This window comes from Xyrauchen texanus, chromosome 29, assembly GCF_025860055.1.
Source record: "Xyrauchen texanus isolate HMW12.3.18 chromosome 29, RBS_HiC_50CHRs, whole genome shotgun sequence".
Classification (NCBI taxonomy): Eukaryota; Metazoa; Chordata; class Actinopteri; order Cypriniformes; family Catostomidae; genus Xyrauchen; species Xyrauchen texanus.
Window position 1 is genome coordinate 29,188,787 of NC_068304.1, and position 24,070 is coordinate 29,212,856.

The window sequence follows — 24,070 nt, forward strand, 5'->3', positions numbered from 1 at the left end:
AGCTCCTCCTGTATGCTGTCCTTTGCTGGATTGTTTTGTTCTCTCCTGTTGTTGAATGCATGGTTCTATGTCTACCTTCCTTGTTGGTTCAAGTTTTTAGTTTTTAGTTGTTAGTTGTTTTTCCCTTCTTCCTCCATTGTAAGTTATGTTTGTTTTCTTTTTATTTAAATAAAAGCTTGTTGTTGCTATCTGCATTTGGGTCCTCCCTTCAAACATCCTAAAAGATGTTTATGTGGGTGAGTGCACCCACTGACCCTTTAATATAAAGGGATGTCATTTATTCCCTTTGAGCATATAACTCACCATATCAATGGGATTAAGGTGCAGTGGGCATTTGTTTAATTTTATTGTTAAATACATATACTAATGGTCAAGAGTTTTGATGTACTTGAATTTATGTTCCTCATGATCTTGAGATCTAAAGACCTATGCCTCATTTCTTAAATTAAACATTTTGCCTATGAATTTCTTTACAACACAATTATTTTTATGAATTATTTATTTGTAGAAATGGATGAGTTGGACCAGATTGTGAAGGAAAATAGTCAAGTTCCAGCATACAAGGTATCTCCTTCAATGCTGTCTACAAAGCATCCCAGATATGAATTTGGTTTAGATTGATTATCGGGTTCAGTATGAGACAAGTTTGGCCACTACATAATTCCCATGCTTCCATTTCTGTTATTTCATAGTTTTGATAACATCGTATTATTGGAAAGTAATTGCTGTATGTTAATAAAATAAATATGAATTACGTTAGACCTAGCCTACTCTTCTACCACTACTTCTACTTAATAATAATAATAAAGTAGGTTTGTTCAAACATTTGATGGATAGGCCTAGGCTAAATAAAAATGAAAAAGAACAGCACACGTAGAGTGGACAGATTAATAGTCTCATGTGAAACATCTCCAATTCATCATCTCCTTTTGACAGCAGCGCACACTGCAGTCTCGTATACGTTAATTTTCCTGCACCCGTTTTCCGGCATGAACTCCCGCTATTGATATAATTATTTTTCTTATCCACCTTCAAGATGAGGCATTGGGGTGATTTTAACTTCTGACACTTTACCTTTCCGACAGTATCGAGAAAACGGCATGTGTGTTTTCTTTTTATTAATAGTAAATGGCCGAATAAATGTAGGCGACTGGAATGTATATATATATATATATATATATATATATAGAGAGAGAGAGAGATAGAATTAAGGCAGTTCTGAAGGCAAAGGGGTCAAACACAGTATTAGTATGGTGTTCCTTATAATCCTTTAGGTGAGTGTGTATATATATATATATATATATATATATATATATATATATATATATATATATACACTCACCTAAAGGATTATTAGGAACACCATACTAATACTGTGTTTGACCCCTTTGCCTTCTGAACTGCCTTAATTCTACGTGGCATTGATTCAACAAGGTGCTGAAAGCATTCTTTAGAAATGTTGGCCCATATTGATAGGATAGCATCTTGCAGTTGATGGAGATTTGTGGGATGCACATCCAGGGCACGAAGCTCCCGTTCCACCACATCCCAAAGATGCTCTATTGGGTTGAGATCTGGTGACTGTGGGGGCCATTTTAGTACAGTGAACTCATTGTCATGTTCAAGAAACCAATTTGAAATTATTTGAGCTTTGTGACATGGTGCATTATCCTGCTGGAAGTAGCCATCAGAGGATGGTACATGGTGGACATAAAGGGATGCACATGGTCAGAAACAATGCTCAGGTTGGCCGTGGCATTTAAACGATGCCCAATTGGCACTAAGGGGCCTAAAGTGTGCCAAGAAAACATCCCCCACACCATTACACCACCACCACCAGCCTGCACAGTGGTAACAAGGCATGATGGATCCATGTTCTCATTCTGTTTACGCCAAATTCTGACTCTACCATCTGAATGTCTCAAAAGAAATCGAGACTCATCAGACCAGGCAACATTTTTCCAGTCTTCAACTGTCCAATTTTGGTGAGCTCTTGCAAATTGTAGCCTCTTTTTCCTATTTGTATTGGAGATGAGTGGTACCCTGTGGGGTCTTCTGCTGTTGTAGCCCATCTGCCTCAAGGTTGTGCGTGTTGTGGCTTCACAAATGCTTTGCTGCATACTCGGTTGTAACGAGTGGTTATTTCAGGCAAAGTTGCTCTTCTATCAGCTTGAATCAGACGGCCCATTCTCCTCTGACCTCTAGCATCAACAAGGCATTTTCGCCCACAGGACTGCCGCATACTGGATGTTTTTCCCTTTTCACACCATTCTTTGTAAACCCTAGAAATGGTTGTGCGTGAAAATCCCAGTAACTGAGCAGATTGTGAAATACTCAGACCGGCCCGTCTGGCACCAACAAGCATGCCACCCTCAAAATTGCTTAAATCACCTTTCTTTCCCATTCTGACATTCAGTTTGGAGTTCAGGAGATTGTCTTGACCAGGACCACACCCCTAAATGCATTGAAGCAACTGCCATGTGATTGGTTGATTAGATAATTGCATTAATGAGAAATTGAACAGGTGTTCCTAATAATCCTTTAGGTGAGTGTATATATATATATATATATATATATATATATATATATACATTTAATATGAGACAACTTTGTTCTGAACAATTATGAGTGATATGAATTTAGATTCTTTTTATTTTTTTATGATAAACCGATTTTGCCTGCCTCCCACATATGGTTTCACTGTATGCCAAATATAAGAATATGTATTTTTTGTATTAACTATTTAAGACTTTTCTGAAAATGCTGTGGAAAAGAAATTGATCAGCTAAGCGCATATCAATTGATGGTAAGCAAACCCTTAGAACTGAAAATATTGTAAGGTAATTTTATTCAATTTAAAGCAGAATTTGAATTGATTGAATAATATATGTAGTCAGAAGCATAATTATTATAATTATAAGGCAGCAAGGTTGGAAAACAAAAATTTTAAATCTCAGTTGACAGTGTATTTTTCACTTCTCTGTAAGCCAATATATATAAAATCTTCAATTATTTCTTACCATATTCCTAGAAACACATAAATATTTATGTCCTTTATCTACCGTAAATCTAAACATTGACTTTAACTTGAGTAAGAAAGGACTTAAATGTTGATCTGTTTCTCACCCACATCTATCATATCGCTTCAATAAACCACGTCTATTCTGAAGTTATAGAAAATAAGTGACAAATTATGTTACATATCATAAACGTCCCTTTTTCAGTACACTGTATTTTAAAGATAATTTTATAAAAATCCAAATAACTTTACAGATCTTTACTGTAAAGGGTTTAAACAATGTTTTCCATGCTTGTTCAAAGATAATTAATAGACATGCAACGGTCATTAAGACACTAACAGCTTAAAGACGGTACGCAATTAAGGTCACAGTTATAAAAACTTAGGACACTAATGAGACCTTTCTACTTACTCTGAAAAACACCAAAAGATTTGCAGGGTCCCTGCTCATCTGCGTGAACTTGCCTTAGGCATGCTGCATTGAGGCATGAGGACTGCAGATGTGACCAGGGCAATAAATTGCAATATCAGTACTGTGATATGCCTAAGTCAGCACTACAGGGAGAGAGAAAGGACAGCTGATCGTCCTTGCTTTGGCAGACCACGTGTAACAACACCTGGACAGGATCGGTACATCTGAATATCACACTTGTAGGACAGGTACAGGATGGCAACAACAACTGCCTGAGTTACAGGAATGCACAATCCCTCCATCAGTGCTCAGACTGTCCAGAGTGGGCGGAGAGAGGCTGGACTGAGGGCTTGTAGGCCTGTTATAAGACCAGACATCACCAGCAACAATGTCGCCACATTCAAAAAGTGCTCTTCACTGACGAGTCGCGGTTTTGTCTCACCAGTGGTGATGGTTGGACTCGTGTTTATTGTTGAAGGAATGAGCATTACACAGAGGCCTGCACTCTGGAGCGGGATCGATTTGGAGGTGGAGGGTCCATCATGGTCTGGGGCGGTGTGACACACCATCATCGGACTGAGCTTGTTGTCATTACAGGCAATCTCAACACTGTGCATTACAGGGTAGACATCCTCCTCCCTCATGTGGTGCCCGTCCTGACATGACCCTCCAGCATGACAATGCCACCATCCATACTGCTCGTTCTGTGCGTGATTTCCTGCATGCAACCTTCTTTCACTAGAATTAGGAGGATGCATGAGGTGTATCCCCACAATTATTTGCTTCAGCGGAAATGTTTAAAATGACGCCAATTTGCCGTAAATATGTTATGAACGCAAGGAATGTTAATTCTTAAGTTGAAGTACCTCAGTAGATGGGTGCAGAGTATATAATATGTATAATTATATTAATATATAATTAAAATAAAGTATTAGACTAAAAGTACACCTGTAAAATCTATGTTCTTTTCTCTTTACATCATTTTAACGCCTTAAGATTTACCTCATACATTCCCTTCTAAAGCGACTTTATTCCCTTCTCACTCAAAGCGCTCGAGCTTGTTAAAGAGTGACGTGCTGTCATGGCAACCGTGTTACGTTTCGTTTGTCCTACGAAGGCCGTCTTGTTTAAACAAGGCTTATACTGCAGCCTTCAAAGGACGCGTCCTACCTAGCACGCAGCCTTGAAACGTCATAAGTAGTCGCCAAGCTGTTTCGTCATAAATGTGCGACTTGCCAGATAGTTGAACAAATGATAGAATTTTTATGATAAAAGAAACCCAGAAGTATCTCGGTTACAGTCAAATTACGGAACATTACTTTACTTAAGCTGTTCTCGCTCGTTCGCACTATTTTTGTATACTTGTGTAAACGGCTGAATCGGTGGTTGGTTGATTTCGTTTTAACCGGCATCAGAAGTACAGCAGCGGCTCTGTTTCATGCATGCGGACGAGGGATTTATGTTTTCTCCGGTGAAAGCTGTGGATCAGCTGCTGTAGTCTGACGGCATGAATCATGGGTATGGCAACAGACACGGTCGAAGAGGTGGAGGCCGGCGGTTCGGAGATGGAGGGTCGAGGTGGGATGGAGAGGCTGGATCCAGTAGAGGTGGAGGAGGAGGATACCAGAGGCATTCCGAGTGGGACTCAAATGAGGACCAGGGACATGGAGGGGGACGAAGAGGACGAGGCGGTGGTCCAAGAGGCAAACACCCACCCCATCTGAAGGGTCGAGAAATAGGATTGTGGTATGCCAAATGGGGAGGCATTAAAAGATCTGAGGCAGAGAGAAAATCTGTGAGTAACATAACACATAATCAAGCAGTTACAATATTCCTCTTGAATTACTTAATTTACAATGCTTGATTATGTTTTCTAATGATGCAGTTACACAAGTCAAAATTATTTTTTAAATTCACTGGAATGTAGTGTACTGCAGTTGCTGTTTATGACATATAATTCTTTACTAATCACTATCCTAATATAATAAAAAATAATAAAAGAAATGTAAAGGATTTCACATGTGCGCAAATTATATTTGTCTATATTAACCATCATTTCAAGCATTTAAGCGTAAGCTTTACATTACTGCATGTTTTTAAGATCTTGATTAACATAAAAAAGTGTACTAACTTATGACTGGTAGTGTATATCAATATATATAAAAAAAATTGTGCTTGGTTGTATGCCATGTGCAACAAAAGGCAAAACAATGTAGTAAATATGACCATACAATCAACACAAGTATACACCATAATAAGGCTGAGTATGGTTGTGTCATTTTTAGAGGGCTGTTGTTCAGATGGATGAAACGCGAGAGCAGCACATCACTCAGTTGCTACACACTGTCCAGAGCGATCCAAGCAGAGATGCACGTTCATCCACATCTCAGAACTGGAGGGTGAAAGAGGAGCCCAGAGGCCACAGGTGAGAGTACAATATAGTACAATCGACAATGTTTCCATGTTTATAGAAAACCTGGAAATATAATGGAATTTTAAAACAGCATTTTTCAAGGCTTGGAAACATCATAGAAATATTTATATATTTTATGCTCTGTTCTATAATATTTCTTAGGCTAGAAATTGCTCTTGTTTAGTGTTAAACTTGCACGCAAACCATACCATGATTTCTGAATCATGAGATTTCAGAATCTTTCTTTTGAGTCAGTTCTTTCAATGAATAGGTTGAAGTGGTTCACAAATTATTCTGAAATGAGTTATTAGCCAATCAGTCTGAATTTGAATAATTTTGAAAATATCTTGGCCAGTAATTACAAACAACTAAAAGAAGGTCATGTAAATTCAATGGTCGAAGTGTTGAACCCCTGAATCAAAAAAGTTTACCTTGTTTCCTTTCAATCTGCCTTCATTTGTATGTAAATTAACTGTATTCCCATTTCCCTACTATACTATTTTAGAAATTTTACCTGCTCTACTCTATGCAATCAATTATCAGTTCAAGCTATGCTTAACAGAAGTGTCTCCACTTTCTAGTTACTTTGATGGTGATGGTCCTCCACAACCACAGAATGTTGTTAAAGTCTCAAAAATTGAGCCTAAAGAAGAGAAGCACGAAGTTGAGTTGGGGGCAAATGTGAAAAAGGAAACATATAATTTAGACCTGGAGTATTTATCCCAGCTTGTGGTGCGGAAACCCTCCCTAGACGAGGAGCTTAAAAATGATCAGCAGAAGAAAAGAGCGAACTCTAGATACCTTGATATGTTGGTGAGACAGAAATCTTTGACCTATCTTTTATCAAAGAAAAAACAAGGGGGTTTGCCCACAGTTTTGCTTTAATGTGGTTTTTACTTTTTCAGAAATTCAGAGAAAAGCTTCCATCATATGGGATGAGAGAGGTAAATGTAGACCTTTTGATTTTTCTGTTGGTGTCTTCATGTATATATTATCTTTATGTTGATGGATGATGTATTTTATTCTTTTTAGTTTTACAGTTGATGTCAGAAGTTTACATACACCTTAGCCAAATATATTAAACTCGGTTTTTCACAATTCCTGCCATTTTATAGTAGAAAACATTCCCTGTTTTTGGTCAGTTAGGATCACTATTTTATTTTAAGAATGTGAAATGTCAGAATAATATTAAGAATTATTATTTCAGCTTTTATTTCTTTCGTTACATTCCCAGTGGGACAGAAGTTTGTCACTTCTGCAATACACTTTGTTAGTATTTGGTAGCATTGCCTTTAAATTGTTTAATGTTGGTCAAACATTTTGGGTTGCCTTCCACAAGCTTCTCACAATAAGTTTCTGGAATTTTGACCCATTCCTCCAGACAGAATTGGTGTAACTGGGTAAGGTTTGTAGGCCTCCTTGCTCGCACATTCTTCTTCAGTTCTGCCCACAAATTTTCTATCAGATTGAGGTCAGGGCCACTCAAATACCTTGACTTTGTTGTCCTTAAGCCATTTTGCCACAACTTTGGAGGTATGCTTGGTGTCATTGTCCATTTGAAAGACCCATTTGCGACCAAGCTTTAACTTCCTGGCTGACATCTTGAGATGTTGCTTCAATATGTCCATTTTCCTTTCTCATGATGCATCTGTTTTGTGAAATTCACCATTCCCTCCTGCAGCAAAGCACCCCCACAACATGATACTGCCACCCCCATGCTTCACAACTGGGATGGTGTTCTTCGGCTTGCAAGCATCACCCTTTTTCCCCTTAACATAATGGTCATTATGGCCAAACAGTTCCATTTTTGTGTCATTAAACCAGAGGACACTTCCCCAAAAAGTAAGATCTTTGTCCCCATGTGCACTTGCAAACTGTAGTCTGGCTTTTTTATGGCGGGTTTGGAGCAGTGGATCCTTCCTTGCTGAGAAGCCTTTCAGGTTATTTTGATATAGGTCTTGTTTGACTGTGGATATATATATCATATCATGTTCATATATATATATATATATATATATATATATATATATATATATATATATATATATATATATATATATATATATATATATATATATATATACTTGTCTACCTGTTTCCTCCAGTAACTTCACAAGGTCCTTTGCTGTTGTTCTGGGATTGATTTGCAATCTTTTCGCACCAAACTACATTCATCTCTAGGAGATCGAATGTATCTCCTTTCTGAGCCGTATGATGTCTGCGTAGGCCTGTTGTGCTTATACTTGTGTATGCGTGCTATTGTACAGATGAACGTGATACCTTTAGGCATTTTGAAATTGCTCCCAAGGATGAACCAGACTTGTGGAGGTCCACAATTGTTTTTCTGAGGTCTTGGCTGATTTCTTTTGATTTTCCCATAATGTCAAGCAAAGATGTACTGAGTTTGACGATAGGCCTTAAAATACATCCAAAGGTACACCCCAATTCAGTACACCTTCAATCAGAATCTAACTTTTGACCCACTGGAATTAATATATAGTCAATTAAAAGTGAAACAATCTGTCTGTAAACAATTGTTGGAAACATTACTTGTTTCATGCACAAGTAGATATTTGCCAAAACAATAGTTTGCTAATATTAAATCTGTAGTTTTCAACTTAAGTGTATGTATACTTCTGACTTCAGCTGTATGTAAATGGTTAACAAGGAAAAGGGGAAACCATTTAATCTAATGTTAGCTGGTGACCCAGTGAATGTTACTCTACTATTTTTTTGGTAGGTGCTGTCCTCTCATGCACCTCTCTGTCTTGGTCATATATTAGGAGCTGGTTAGGCTGATCAGTGCAAACCAAGTACTGGTAATCAGTGGAGAGACAGGCTGTGGGAAGACCACGCAAGTCACTCAGTTCATCCTTGATGACTATATCCAGAGGGGCATGGGCTCTCTCTGCAGGGTGGTCTGCACCCAGCCACGCCGCATCAGTGCCATATCTGTAAGTAAAGAGTATTGTCTTGGAGTACTATCAGTACTCAAGTTAAGATAAGTTTCAAGATCAGCCTAGATCATGTGCTTAAATATATCACATATCATATCATAAATAAAACGGGAATAAAATGTTCCTTAATCTTTTGAGATGAAAGAGACAATTGTACTATGTAAATATACTGTAACTCAAAACTTCCTCCCCTATAAAAAAAAGTGCATCTATTGAAACGAAGCTGCAAATACGTCACGTTTTAAATTTCCACAACATTTCAGCGCAGGTTGTTTTGGGAAATTGTTACGATATCATGCAGGCTTTGCATAGAGACTGTTATTTAAAGGATGGGCAGCAAGTTCATATTTAAATAAATGTATAATTAAGTAATCAATAAAAATTAATGTTCGATAGCTTGATAAAGTGCTGTATCCCATTTCACATGCAAAATGTCTAAACGGGTCCATTTAATTCCAAGGAATAGTGATAGGGTGGGAAATGGTCATAAAAAATGTTAATTATGGCACAAATGCACACAAAAGTTTCCAAACATTATAAGTGGACCTCAGTGAAAAAATTATTAGTATACATTTTTTTATGACCCCTTTAAGTCGGTTGAAACACAATCTGTTTCTACTGATATTGTATTTTAATGTGTTTAGGTTGCAGAGAGAGTAGCTGCAGAGCGGGCAGAGTCGGTGGGAGAGGGGAAGTCCTGTGGGTATCAGATCCGTCTACAGAGGTGAGTGAATCAGATCTTAACCCTCTATGGACATGTTGGAGAAAGAATCGCGATTGGCTAGTAAATTTTTGTTTTTACTTGCCAGATTTCTGACAACATGTAACCTTAATGTTACCGAAAACTAAAAAAGAGATTAAGAAAAAATTAAGGGGACATCATAGGATTATGAGAAGGGGCATTATATATATATATATATATATATATATATATATATATATATATATATATATATATATATATATATATATATATATATATATATATATACACACACACACACACACAGATCAGCCACAACATTAAAACTACCTGCCTGATATTGTGTAGGTCCCGCTCGTGCCACCAAAACATCAGCAATCCCCATCAGAATAGCATTCTGAGATGCTAATCCTCTCATCACAATTGTACAGAGCGGTTATCTTAGTTACTGTAGACTTTGGCATTTCAAACCAGTCTGGCTATACTCGTTGCAACCTCTTGTGGACTTATGACATTTTATATTTATATATTTGATTTACAACTTTATTGCATTTTTGCAGAGAATATTTTGTCAGAATCTCTTGTACATCACATGTTACTTTGTTTTGTACCCATATGGCCAGGTTTTGTAAATCACTGAAATAAGCATTTTTCTTCAGAATCGTGAGAGAATCGTGATCTTTATTCTGATAAAAAAAAAAAATGGTGATTCTCAATTTATCCAGAAACGTGCAACTCTAATTTACAGTGTTTATTGTGAAGTTAAAATATTTTGTAATGTATGATTGTGCCTTTTATACATTTATTACACTTACTGCATTACTACATTTTGTAACATGTTTGTTTATTTGCACTTGTGCGATTTTTATATTAGCTGTGTCTCGTTTCGAAGGTTGCGCACTAGGTAAGATGCATCCTTTGAAGGCTCCAGTATACCAAGAGTCCTCCTTAAAACAATCCTCGTTTAGGCCTTCGTAGGACAAATGGAAACAGAACGTAACATGGTTTCTATGACAGCACGCCACTCTTTAACAAGTTCGAGCGCTTTGAATGAGAAGGGAAGGGAATTTATGAGGTAAATATTAGGAGAGTTATAATTTTACAATTGTACTTTTAGCCTGTAATACTTTTACTTTAATAATATATTATTAAAATAATTATACATATTATATACTCTGCACCTGTCTACTGAGGGGTACTTCAACTCGGGATTTAACATTATGTAGGGAATAAAGGAAATGCGAGATTTAGGAGGGAACTTTAAATTGATCTCATTCTCACACCATTATATGTAAGGATATTTATTATGCTAAATTTAGAAGGGAATTTAGGGTCTCAAAATATGTGAGCTATGAACTAAATTAAACTGTCCTTATTGTACCTTGTTAGGTAATGAAATGTATAACGGAATTAGTCATGTTCGACAGCCATTATAAATTAGATAAATGACACATAACTAGATTATTTGTCTTAATAGATTCTCCACCATTGAAATCGTAATACGTCTAGTTGTATCAGCTCACAATTTCTACTGTAAGGAATTGGCTTTAAGAAGTTAATTATGATTCACTTATTGGAGTGATATTATTCTCATGGCTTATTGAAAATAATATCACATGTATTTAGATACAGCTTGGAAGCAAAAACTTTTAGAAACGGGGATGAGATTATTTATCAAAATATACCACAGTCACATCGTCTTTGAACACAGACAAACTTTACGACTGTTCTAAACATAAATCTAATCGAACACATATATACATAAGACAGGTTGGTGAAAATGAACTTTACAGAGTCTGTTGACAATACCTTAACCATTTCTACTTATTTTAATCTACATTGATTTGCTATCGGATTACCCAAATTATTTAATTAATACACCAGCACTTTGAGCACAATATTGGAGATGTACTTGCGTGTGTTTGTGGTGTTTCCTTGCGTTCTTTGTGTTGCTTGGTTCTTGGCGCTTGGTCGAAAGTTCATTCCATCCATTCCATGAATGAGATTTGCAGAATGCAGCCTTCGAAACGAGACACAGCCATCGAATTTACGTTGATATAAAAATATAGCAAGTGCTAGATTGGGATTGTCTCTTCAAGAGAATGGATGTTCCACAAGCAAGTGTTTACGGTTGAATGAGCGCAGCGCACATTAAGGAGCAGTGGTTTTTCCCTCATCCGTGCAATGTATGATTAGAAATGTTTATTTTTTTTAATCATTAATTGACTGTAAAAAGCAGAAAGGATTTTAAAAGAGACATTAAATGAAAATTGGGTGCCTGGGTCTTGTCTTTGGATTCAAAATACACAGAACGAAGCAAAAAAAAAAACTTTTACTTGTATAATGCTCATGTGTATGACTTGCTGGTACAAATATTTATTATACACATTCTCAAATTCAAATCTACTAGCTCTCGAGTTTTACCATCTAACAGACATCCAATAGGCACGCTACTATTCTGTAGCCTTGCTTTAAAATGGAGAATGTTGAGAGAACAGTCTGGGAAAATTTTTATCAAAGTCAGAGTTGACATCGTTAAAAACAATGTCAATGCCATTTCACAGCTGAACTAAAGCTATGGTGACAGAATGATCTTGACTGCTCTGGACCCACTGCGGCCAAATAAAGTCAATTTCCTTCAGTGTGCGCACTCACGAGACACAACACGCTGCAAAAGACGAGGTTGATTCTAGCTTCTTTTTAATCCATGACTTCATAGTGGCACTCATGTTCTTCTTCCCCACTATATGCAAATCAATATCCGGCGAGTAAAATCAGAATATTTACTCGCCAGTGGCTAACAAAATACATATTTTAGTAAATTTGTTCACATAAGCAAGTTATTAACTCTATGTATAGGGATGGATCTGTAAGTCATTCTTTATCCTGAAATCAACTACGGAGTTGTCACTGCTCTTTGGAAATTTCTGTCTAGGTAAGCTTTAAGCTCTGGGGAACATTTTTGGTTTTCTTGGTTTGCGGAACAATATTAAGACTAACAACACAATTACTGGTGAGTGAAATATTAACATTTACCAGCCAGTAGACAAAAATATGCATTTTACTACCATAGCTTGAAATTTCGGCCGTTCCGTTTCAGGTGTGGTGGAAATTACCCTGTTGTAAGATTTTTCGACTTTTGGAAAAAATGACATAATTATCCTGTGATGCATACATACACTGTTGGACAATTTCAGTAGACAAATTAAAATAAATAAATGAGAGTGTGAAATGTTTTTAATCAGATTTTTCTTTGTAGAAGTCCACAATACTTTTTAGTATTCCTGACTTTCCTGACAGGGCCTGACATTGAAGAAACAGCCATATATTTAAGAAAGTGCTGCTCTGTGTGTGTTCACACAAGCGTGAGAGAACAGTGGATTTAGTGAGGTCACAGAAACATGTTTTGTCTGAGAGCTTAATAGCCTCTCTTCTAGTGGGGAAGAGAGTGGACTGATTAGATGTCTCACAACTTTTAGTTTTTTCCCCCCATCCCCCTTTGTTCCATCTAGTCTTATTGATAGTGGTTCCTGCTAAGGCCAACATCACTTTTTCTGTTGCTCATTCTTACATTCAGTAACATACCTTATACACTATGTGTTAAACTGGCTTGTACAATAGTGCATCTGCTCAGGGCTTAAGCAGAATAATATGTGAATACGTTAAGGTTTATGGAGCATTTAATACAGTTTATATTCTTCTGTAACCCGATTGCTGTTTACAATGGGTGGGAATCAGCAGGGACCAGACAATGCGATATCATACCGTACCACGTCCCAGAAATCGATAATATTGCGAATCTTTATATTAAGATTAAAAACTGTGATTATATTGCAATGGTTCCAGCATAGTTTTCATTACATGACAATCCTTGTAGTTTAGTTGTACAGAGGATCTGAATGGACAGTCCTGCAAATGCAACATATTCTAGAGTTTTTCTTTAGATCATAGAAATAATTGAGGGTTTGGTGACCTAATGCCATAGTACGCTTTTTCCTATTCCCTGCAACCCCCCCACACCACCTCTACAGACCTAGTCCTAGGCCTTCTAGTCAGACCTTCTAGTCAGGGTAGACATCTTTCTTGAATTTTTTTTTGTGCGTGAAAATGTGGCAGAGAGAGATGGATGTACAGTCACTTCAGTTAGTTGTACTGTTTAATACCTTTGTGTAGCTGACAAAATGTAAAATTATTCATGCCAAAAAAAAAAACAATCCAGTTGACACAACTTAAAAACCATGGGTGGTGATAATTAGACATGACCTAGAACATTAGTACAATTTAATGGACTTTACACCTGTCCCTCACAGCCTCACAAGTTATATCACCTGCATTGTGCTTGATATTTAGTGGATAATGACCAGCCGAAGCATACTTTTGACTTTAGGTCTATTGGTTACCATTGTTGAAATCCATTTGCCCTTTGTTACGCAACTAAACCTGTTAAAAAAAGCAGACAGTCAGTGTATTCTGGTGGTAAAACAAGAGTTGATGAAGGGAACGAAGACTTGAGCTCATCAAGTGTCGAAAACCTCCTTCACACAAGTCACACTTGACATCTTTCAATAGATGAGAGAAGGGAAGTAGGGATACTGAGAGGTGAATCAGTGGGGAATTAGTCACTTTAGCTGTGCTGAGAGAGAGATGGAGTGATAATGTTGAAAAGTCTGGATGGTTGGGCCGGGGAGAAGATGAATGGGCTGTTAATCTTGTCTTGCTGTGGCGAGAAGTGAAGAGGACTGAACCAGAGAGAATAAGGTGGAAGGGCCTAGGGCAGGTAAGAAATGGAGGAGGAGAGAGGTGAGGAGAAAGACAGATGCGGACGGTCTCTTCAGGCCATGAGAGGTTAATATGTGCATGACCTCTCACTTTTTCTCTTTTCTATTCTCAGTCATTCACTTATACATCAATCTAAAGCCTCTGGCAATCCCAGACACCTTTCCCAATTGCCCTAATGTAAGGTGTCTTTGTGTGGGAACAGGCGAGGATGCTTAACGATAGTCTTTTAAAGTTTTATGAATTTAAAAACTGGCTGTGTTAAAATTTTAAATACAAACTTCATTTGAATTACTGAAACAAACTTTATTGTTAGGCTTGTTTTTTTTCTTCATCTACTAAATAATGTTGGAATATTATAAGATAATCATTTTTCACTCTGTTTCAAAAGAATGTTCTGTGTTCAGTGCATGTTTAACTCAATCCACAGCTAGCTAGCACATACTCTTTGCCTTGGTGCTCATGCAGGTGACACAAGTTCAAGTCTGACCTGCAGCATCTAGCAATACCATTCCCCTTTTCTCTCCCCAATAATTTTCTACCCCCTCTTAAAAATGTTTTGATTTGCCTTTTTTTTTTTTTTATTATATACGATGTCCTCAAATAGTATTGTTTTAGTATTCAAATTAAAATGAAATTCATTTTTACTATGACTTTTTCTCTATGATATCCCTTCCCTCCTCCCTCCACTTTCTGGCTCGTCTTTCCAGTCGGTTACCACGGAAACAAGGCTCGGTGTTGTATTGTACGACGGGCATTATTCTTCAGTGGCTCCGCTCAGATCCGTAAGTGTTTTACACCTCCCTTTCTCCGCTCTGCTCTTTTATTACCCCACCTCTGTGTCTGCTTTGCTCATTCTTTACCCTGTAAAAAGCAACGGTGTTTAATCAGTCCATAGCATGTGTACGGGGCACACACACTTACAGTATACATTATCAAAGCACTGTCAAACATATAATCGCACATGCATCAAGTATTATTCACTCACATCAGTTCTGCCTCAGAGGCTGCAGAAAGGAGATACCTGCAGTTTAACATGCCTCTTAGCTTGACTCATCCACTCAGACAGCTTTTATTCTAACCCACATAGAAAACACTTTATGCACTGTTGATGTTTTGCTGCTGAAATATTCATACACACAGAAGTCTCGGACAGAATTTCTGCTATCACTGCAGGCCATGTTCACACAGTCAGTGTTTTGGATTGACAACCATATTTGCCAACAAGTATGACTCTTTGATCTCAAAATTAGTTTGAGTCCTAAAAATTTAAGGGAGTCACTTCAGTAATAGAATGCGGTTGTTACTCTAATTTGTAAATTAATTGTGTGTTAACGTATCTAAAACAGGACTGACTATTTTATTCTGCTGCTGTGTTAGTGTAGCCTTAGAACATCAGGGCCTCAAGAAAACTTTCCCTTTCTTGCTTTCTGTTCTAGTTCGTTCTTCTCACATGTTGACCCATTCACAAATGTAGAAAGTCGGTCCCTTGCTAAAGTGCTCTGGGTGTTTGTTCAGGTATCTGTCCAGCATTAGTCATTTGGTCTTGGATGAGATTCATGAGAGGAGTCTTCAATCTGATGTTCTTCTCACCATCATGAAGGACCTGTTAACTGCTCGAGATGATCTAAAAGTCATCCTCATGAGTGCCACACTCAATGCTGAGAAATTTAGCAAATATTTCAGTAAGAGAATTTCAATAACGCCTTTACATGATAATGTGTTTTTAAGGAAATGAGCTTAAGCTCTGTTTATATACTTAAATGTCATGTGAATAAATGTGTGTGACTGTGGGTGAGATCTTTTGAAAAGAAAGATTTTTCAGATGAGCATCCAGTATTATTGAAGCAATAAAGCACAAGATGCTGTGCTATTTTGTAAATTTATAGTCTGGTGTTGTTAGGCACAATGTGAAGCAGCCTAAAGTGCCTTATTGGTTTAATAAAATGGTTTACTAACTTGGGTTAAACTAGGGTGAATTGGGAATGGCGTTCCGGCACCTCCGATTTCGAAAACGAAAAAAATATTGGCAGTTTATTCGCCACTTCATTCTACTTCCTGCAGGCAGGCTCCAGTTTATTTATTTTTTTATGCATTCTGTCTGTTAATGTTCCCCACCTCAAAAATCCCAATTTTACCCCTGGTTACTACATAATAAAAATACTGTACAAAAAATGTATTACATTTTTTGTACAGTATGTATTTCCTATTGAAATAGAATGTTAGGGCATATTGCTATTACTAGATAGAGTTAGTTGTTATTAGGGAGAGGGGATTCTTTTATATTGGACAACAAATTGTGCAAGATTAGTCATTTACCCCGTTTACACCTGGTATTAAACTCTTGTTTTAGCGCAGTGGTTGAGTAAATGCAAGTGAAGGGTGGTGCTTCGCTGCTGCCGGCCGGGACACATACAAGATGGATTAGCGTTTACACCTCAAATGTAATGCGGTTACATGCGTATTTGACCACATTCGTATGTGGATTTTGTGATTCAATTACTAAACGTTTTAGACCCCGTTTACACCTGTATTTTTAGCACTAACCACTTATGATCGTATCACCAAAAATGCATGTTAATACCAATTGTAAACAGGTTCATTAATAGTTTTGTTCCATTTTCCTAGAAGAGAAAGTTTGTAATATGTGAAGCTTGTTCACAGTGGCTTGCATTTTCACATGAGAACTAGTTTGTTCACTGTTTTCTTTTGAACAATATAGATTCAGTATAGACAATATAGATGCACAACCTTTGTGCAACCCTCTACAATGCAAGCAAATTTTTATCTATGCAACTGGCTGGTAAATGTTCAGATTTCTCTCACCAGTAATTGAGTAGTATTGTGGTGAAAAGATTTTAGCACCAAGATCCTTTCACTGTTGAGAATAAAAGTTTGTTTTGACCTGTTCTGTGAAATGTGTGTCCAAAGACGAGATCTACACAATCCATTTGTCATTGAATAATGTCTCTTAATATTCTTTTATTTTTTTTCAGTCAGTTTTTGATCAAAAACAACAAAAAATGTATGTTTAATTCTAAACACACATAGCATGGATGCGCTGAAGAAGCTGTGCACTCTTGTTATGTGCACTTCACAAAAACAAACACTCCTGTGAGATGCCATTCGTAAAGAGACCGTACCGATTTAGCACTTATTATACATATCAGTGTAAATACTTGTAAATAGTACTAAGTATGCATGTAAACAACAAACATGTAACTAGATATATTTATGCTTTTTTAGGACATCATATTTATTGATTTAATTAAATGGATTCAAACATTGTTATAAAAAGTTAACATGTGAGCAATATGATAAAACTCTTTTTGCAATGTACCTAGTTAGAAGGTCCCCTCTTTAAAAAGCATTATCTGAGAGATAATTTCTTTAAAATATACTCAAAATGGACATTCAAACTGAATATACCCATACAAATCGGTATCTAATCGGAATCGGATCAAATCGAGAGCTTTTGATTTGAAATCGAAATCACTTCAGGACATCTGTATCAGTAGCCAGCCCTCTCACGTGGACATTTTGCTACTAAGCAAAATATGAACACAAAATGGTAGGATTATTGCATAGTGATAATGACCGGAATAATAGCTTCAACTTTCAAAGGAAAATAATCAGATCTTGATCAATGAGAATCCAACCATGTACTAAAGAAAAGACATGACTATGACAGTCACTCTAGATTGCTGAGCCCCTTTCTTTCTTTCTTACTGATTCTTTCTCATTCAGAAAAGTGTCCCATGATCCATATTCCTGGATACACATACCCAGTGCAAGAGTATTTACTGGAAGATGTGGTGGAAATGCTAAGGTGAGCTTATTTTGAGATTTTGTGGGGGGAAAAAAAATATGCCAGATCTCTATAAGACTTTTTAAAACTTAAGTTGGTTACTGTTTTACGTGGTTTCAAACAATGTGGTGGAACTATTTAGGTTGTAGTTATATTTTTTTATAGTTCTTTGTAATGTGAATCTGGTCATTAGATGGTCAAAGTTTATCCATATTAGAAGACAAACAATAGATTTTCTCACCTTGTTTTTTTACCATGATGGCCACTGAACGCTGGGAGTGTTTGACTTTGTCTTTGGGTTGTAGGTTCCGGCCGCAGAACCAGAGCCGCAGGCCTCGCTACAATAGAGTCTTTTTGCATGGCAAGAACGTACGGCCAGAAAAAGAGGAGAAAGAGGCTGAATACCTCGAAAGCTGGCCCTGCTACGCCCGCACACTCAAAGACAGGCAAAAAAATCTTTAAAAACTCTGTTTTATGTACAGTGCAGCTGTATTATTACTGCACTGTTTATTGCCTGTAATAAATCTATTCCCAACAAACCCCATGCTTTGCACGCACCAGTTGTTAAATTACATGGACTATTGACGATATGCGTTTTGATGCGTTTGAGCCATTTAATTTATAAACCTGTATGTCCACTTGGGCTGCATAATTAATCGAATACATAATCTAGATTACAATTACAGCTGCCATAACTAACTTGATATGAAAAGTGTCAATTGCAGCATTCTGTTTATGTCTTCTACCGCTCTACTACTGTTTACAACTAAGTTTTCTATTTACAATGTGTTTTTTGTTTAGATTTTTTGCAGAGGTTGAACATTAACCAATCACAAACTTTTGATGTTCGTTCATATTTATCATAATCATGCAGCCCAAACGTCCAACGTTATGACAAAAATATTTGGTGCAGTTTAAAAATAGTCATTGCTGTGCTGACGTTAGACTTGATGTTTATCTTTCAGCTGTTAAAGTGACTTTGCCTGAACTTGATTTCTTATGTGCATAAATAACAGTGCTTGCACTGAGTCACTGTTATGAGCTGTGATAAAGTATCTCTACCCTGCACTCCGATTGCAGGTTCTCAGACAGCACCATTGATGCTCTGGAGATGATGAATGACGATGACAAGATCAACCTGGAGCTGATCGTAGCGTTGATCCGCCACATTGTGATGCACGAGGATGTGAGTTTCCTCCCTCTTCGTGTGTGTGTGTGTGTGTGTGTGTGTGTGTGTGTGTGTGTGTGTGTGTCTTGGCTGGAGCAGAGACAGATGGTTTGCCTCTAGTAAAGCAGAATCATGTTGGCATGAAATGTGTGCTAATGTGACTGCTAAGCAGATACTCCTCTCCTCCCCTCTCTTCTGTCACTTATCTCTCCCTTTCATTGTTACATTCATACACCCATTGTAACCTCTCCGTGTTCATGCTTACTCTACATGTGTACAATAGCGTGAAATCTCAAAAATGATCAATACGTGTTCAAACAACCTCAATAACCCATTTTATACCCTTTAAAGGTGTCAGATAATAATTTATTTTAATTTGTAATTTCATTACATTTTTTCCTCTGTCTGTTTATAACATTATTCAAGGTTTTTTGCACCGAAAACATAATTTTGTTTTATGAACATTTCCACCCTCTCTTTTGCACTTAGTTAAATCAGCCTTTTTTTGCAGTCGTGCCTTTTAAGTGCTGTCCCAAATGCCCCCTTAGCCCTTGCGGTTTTCCCCCAAGTGCACACACTGGTGACGTAAGCCAGTGCAGACCCATAGGGCACTTGTCAGCATGTTCTTGTGGGTGTATGGGTTATAAAAGTGTGCGTTTGAGGTAGACATAGACTTTAATTAGCTAATTCACCTTTATTCAAAGACAAAGTTATAATTAGGAGTAATGTCCTTGAATCCTAGAATTGTGCTACATCAGTTTTTTGCATAGTTGTGCTGCAGTTTTCATCTGTCTGTCCAAGTATACATATCGCAGTGCGTAATCAAATATTTGGAGGAAGGATGTCCGCTGAGAAGGTGTTAAATACACGTTGCACATCACTTTTGTCTTACGGAGCATGTACACAATGCCGAGGGCGCTTGAGGTTCAATTAAAAAAAGAAATAAAAAGCAAACAAATCTTTCAGACTGAAGCATTTTTTTGACATTTAAAAAAAAGACTAATTATTGTTTTGAAGTGCACGCAAACATACTGAGTGTCGTGTCATGCAAATCCCCATCAATTCCCCAGTCTCATTCTCGTCTCATCATTTCTTGTGCTTTCTGGACTGTCCTGTCAATTAAAAATGGCAACTAGGCGGAGACCCTGAACCATCACACAAGGCTTGCCTTAATAGATGGGAGACATTGAGCGTTTCATAGATTGGATCATGAGTCAAAACCTTAACATTTGGTCAGAGACATCATAATTACTGTATAGTAGTTGGGAGGCCGAAGTCTTTTGGTCCTTGAAGAGTGCAATGCGTTTGAGACCGAGAGACAGACAGTAGAGAAGAGTGTATCGTGCATTTATTGGCCGTGTCCACACTGTCAGATACAGCGGTATGGTTTGTCTTTCAGGGGCCCAGCATGGCGATTGGTTAAGTAAGAAGCCCAGCCATGAAATTATGTCGAGGATCGAAAGAGGTTTTAATGAATGTGTTCTCTGAAGATTAAGCACCCTTGTTGACATCACTGTCTTCGAACTGGCCCTATGCAAACCCTAAAGTCAAACTTGTACATAACTGTGCTAAAATAGCTGGCAAATAACTTGTCTGTAAGTGAAATATGAAATAATCCAATAACACCTACCTCAAAGTCCTCGCTTCTTTGGCTTCTCTTTGTTTTAAAGAAGATTTTCAGAGGTTTCGTACAAAGGAGCTATTGCATCATCAATGTCATGATCTACATTTACATTTACATTTATGCATTTGGCAGACTCTTTTATCCAAAGCGACTTACAGTGCAATTATTGCAGGGACAATCCCCCCGGAGCAACCTGGAGTTAAGTGCCTTGCTCAAGGACACAATGGTGGTGGCTGTGGGGTTAGAACCTGTGACCTTCTGATTAACAGCCCTGTGCTTTAGCCACTACGCCACCACCACTCCTAGATGATCTGGGTCATCATAGCGGAACCGTGAGATTAAGTGTTGTTAATTAACCATAACATCTGGGAATACTGGGATATTTAATGTCAGGTTTTGCATTACACAGGAATCTGGGTCACAGGATGCTCTGAACCCCCACCCCCACCACACACACACACACACACACACACACTCTCTGATTCCTGTTGGCATGCACAACCAGTTATATGCTAATGTACATTGCAAAAATAAGTGGTCTCTGTTTTAATTTACCATGTACCCTTGATGTGATGTTGCTGCACTGTTAAATATAGAACCAGGGCCGCCTGGGGACACTTCAAAATTTATCTCCCTCCCCTCCGTTGACACAGACTGCATTTTTATGAGGATAAAATACTCTGATTGCTTTTGCTAATGAAATAGATTGTATTCACTTTTATCTGGCTCTGGTGGGTGACTAAATTTTTGAAACAGAAATTGCCCCTCAGCTCACAGTGTGGCAATGAAGGTTTTGTCAGAGTGCAGAGATTTAAAAAACAATATTCTTGCCCGATGACAAAACTGAATATGCTTATTTTTGACCATGTTAGATCATGTTGGCATCTTTGTTTGTAAGGCGCCATTCAGACTGAACACATTCTTGTGCTAAAAAAGCTAGACACAGTGCAATGAATATAACAGAATGCGGAAGATCCACCAAACACATGTAGAACATGGCAGGGGCGTGTAAATCTGTCTTTCTTACTAGCCACTCATAATTGTTTGTGAATGCTGTGTGGCCAAAGCAGATTGAATCATTCATCTTACATTCAGTGCTTTAATAGCACTAAATATGCTTCCCAACTGGTGTGTGTGTGTGTGTGTGTGTGTGTGTGTGTGTGTGTGTGTGTGTGTGTGTGTGTGTGTGTGTGTGTGTGTGTGTGTGTGTGTGTGTGTGTGTGTGTGTTCCAGAGATAGGATAGCAAAGAGCGTATCACTTGCAGGGTTCAACAAGCTTCCATTGCAGCGCATACCACAAAACATATGCAACCTATTTGAATTCTACACAGATTGTTCTATATTACAGCTCTGTGGAGGAAATTAAAAATCTTAAACTGCTAGACAACCTCAAGATTATAAAAACCACTGACAAGGAAAAGGGCAGAGAACACTGTGCAATGCACAAAGATAAATTAAAGACTTTTCAAACTAAACATCACCCTTTCTAAAATGTATTATCTTTTTTTAACTTTTTTCACTAACTGGTTTTATGAAAGAATTTGCATACATTTATAAGGGCAAATCTTCATTTCTAACCACTGTAGTTAGTTTCCATCCATGGGCTTACCTGTGACTATAGCCTTTTTATTACAAATGCCACTTCTAAACAATGGAAGAACAATGGTAAACTACAATACAATTCTACAAACCAGTACAATTTACTGAAATACTTTCCAAGTATTGAGGAGATAAACTTTGTCAATCCTATTCATTCTAACTGGCCTTGGTTGCCTTAAGATATTCCAAGAGACTAAAATCATTAGGCCTAGGTTTTGCTAATTTCATTCTCATTCAAATAAAATATCCAAACAAATGCATGCAGTTAAAGTCTCCAGTTAACTTGGGGCAGGGAATTTTGGTTAGTGAAAATGCTGAGTGGCTAGTCACTTTGGAACATCACTAGCCAGAGAGGACGATGAACCAAAAAAGAATGTTGCAACAGAGTTTATGATTCTTTGCAGTTGCTAGAGGTTTCTTCTGTGTTGTTGGTGGCTGCTTTCTGGCCCAAGTATAAAAATTAAAATGACCTCAAATTAATTTTCGTTTTTGACAAACAGTATGTTGTGAAATATTAAACATTTACAAGCCACCAAAATGAAACATAAAATTGCCTAGATAAAGGTAACACAAGACTAAGTGATACTTACCTTAAAAAACTTAAGTGTGTATGTTCAATTTTAGACACATTGATGCTAATTCTTTTTCAGAATGGAGCGATTCTAGTCTTTCTGCCTGGCTGGGACAACATCAGCAGCCTGAATGACCTTCTTATTGCTGACCAGATGTTTAAATCAGGTAGACGTTGAAGTCTGTTAATCTCACTTACACATGCTCAGCCAGGCTCCAGTATTTTCACTCGATAAGTGAAAATGCAAGTCAAAATTGGCTTTGGTGTTGTTTCACAATGAAAGAACAATATCTGATCCTTGCCTAGATTTTTCTATTAGTGTTGTTTCTAAAAAGTGGAGACACATTCTTGTAACTAAGCCACCAAAATGAACATTTTAGGAGCAAAGTTAAAGTTTTTGGAACAGACGGTGTTTCACTGATAGACTAGCTAATATATTTTGATACATTTGAAACTATGGCCTGTGCATGAACTAAAATGTATTATATAATGCAAAAATAAAGTATCAAAAAATTACATTTTTGGGCCCTGTGCACCACTGTTGTTTTGTTGTGGCTGTTGTTGAAGCATTAACAACACATACATGTACACTAGCAGCCACATTATACTGTAGTCTGACTTTCACATATTTTGCCTCACTTTCAGATCGCTTTATCATCATCCCCCTCCACTCTTTGATGCCCACGGTCTCTCAGACTCAGGTGAGTGTAGACAGCTGTGGCAAGCCCTCTGCCTCCCACAACAGCTCTCCCTCATATTAGACCGCACTGAATTGAATTTGCTTATCTCCATGTGAAGTCCAGCGCCTCTAACTAACAATTGTGCTATACATGAATGACACATGCTTCTCTCTCCCCTCAGGTGTTCAAAAAGCCACCCCCAGGAGTACGCAAGATTATAATCGCTACCAACATTGCAGAAACCAGGTGTGCTTGTGTTTACATAACTGCATGTATCTGTGTTTATGATTGAACCTTTGTTTTTGTGCATGCCTTTTGTACTTTTCTTTGCCCGGTACTG

General features: G+C 37.6%; 1 protein-coding gene across 1 annotated transcript in view; it reads left to right on the top strand.

The window, feature by feature from the left end:
• Window positions 1-4,646: 4,646 nt before the first annotated feature.
• LOC127623159 (ATP-dependent DNA/RNA helicase DHX36-like) overlaps window positions 4,647-24,070 on the top strand; it is a 37,085-nt gene continuing 17,661 nt past the window's right edge. Inside the window, exons 1-14 of the mRNA XM_052097446.1 lie at window positions 4,647-5,226; window positions 5,717-5,856; window positions 6,426-6,657; window positions 6,750-6,788; window positions 8,628-8,798; window positions 9,446-9,525; window positions 14,991-15,065; window positions 15,799-15,965; window positions 18,028-18,109; window positions 18,394-18,534; window positions 19,169-19,274; window positions 23,130-23,217; window positions 23,696-23,751; window positions 23,912-23,976. Of these exons, the coding sequence (XP_051953406.1) occupies window positions 4,939-5,226; window positions 5,717-5,856; window positions 6,426-6,657; window positions 6,750-6,788; window positions 8,628-8,798; window positions 9,446-9,525; window positions 14,991-15,065; window positions 15,799-15,965; window positions 18,028-18,109; window positions 18,394-18,534; window positions 19,169-19,274; window positions 23,130-23,217; window positions 23,696-23,751; window positions 23,912-23,976 (1,730 nt within the window). The 5' untranslated portion in view covers window positions 4,647-4,938. The remainder of the gene's footprint in view (window positions 5,227-5,716; window positions 5,857-6,425; window positions 6,658-6,749; window positions 6,789-8,627; window positions 8,799-9,445; window positions 9,526-14,990; window positions 15,066-15,798; window positions 15,966-18,027; window positions 18,110-18,393; window positions 18,535-19,168; window positions 19,275-23,129; window positions 23,218-23,695; window positions 23,752-23,911; window positions 23,977-24,070) is intronic.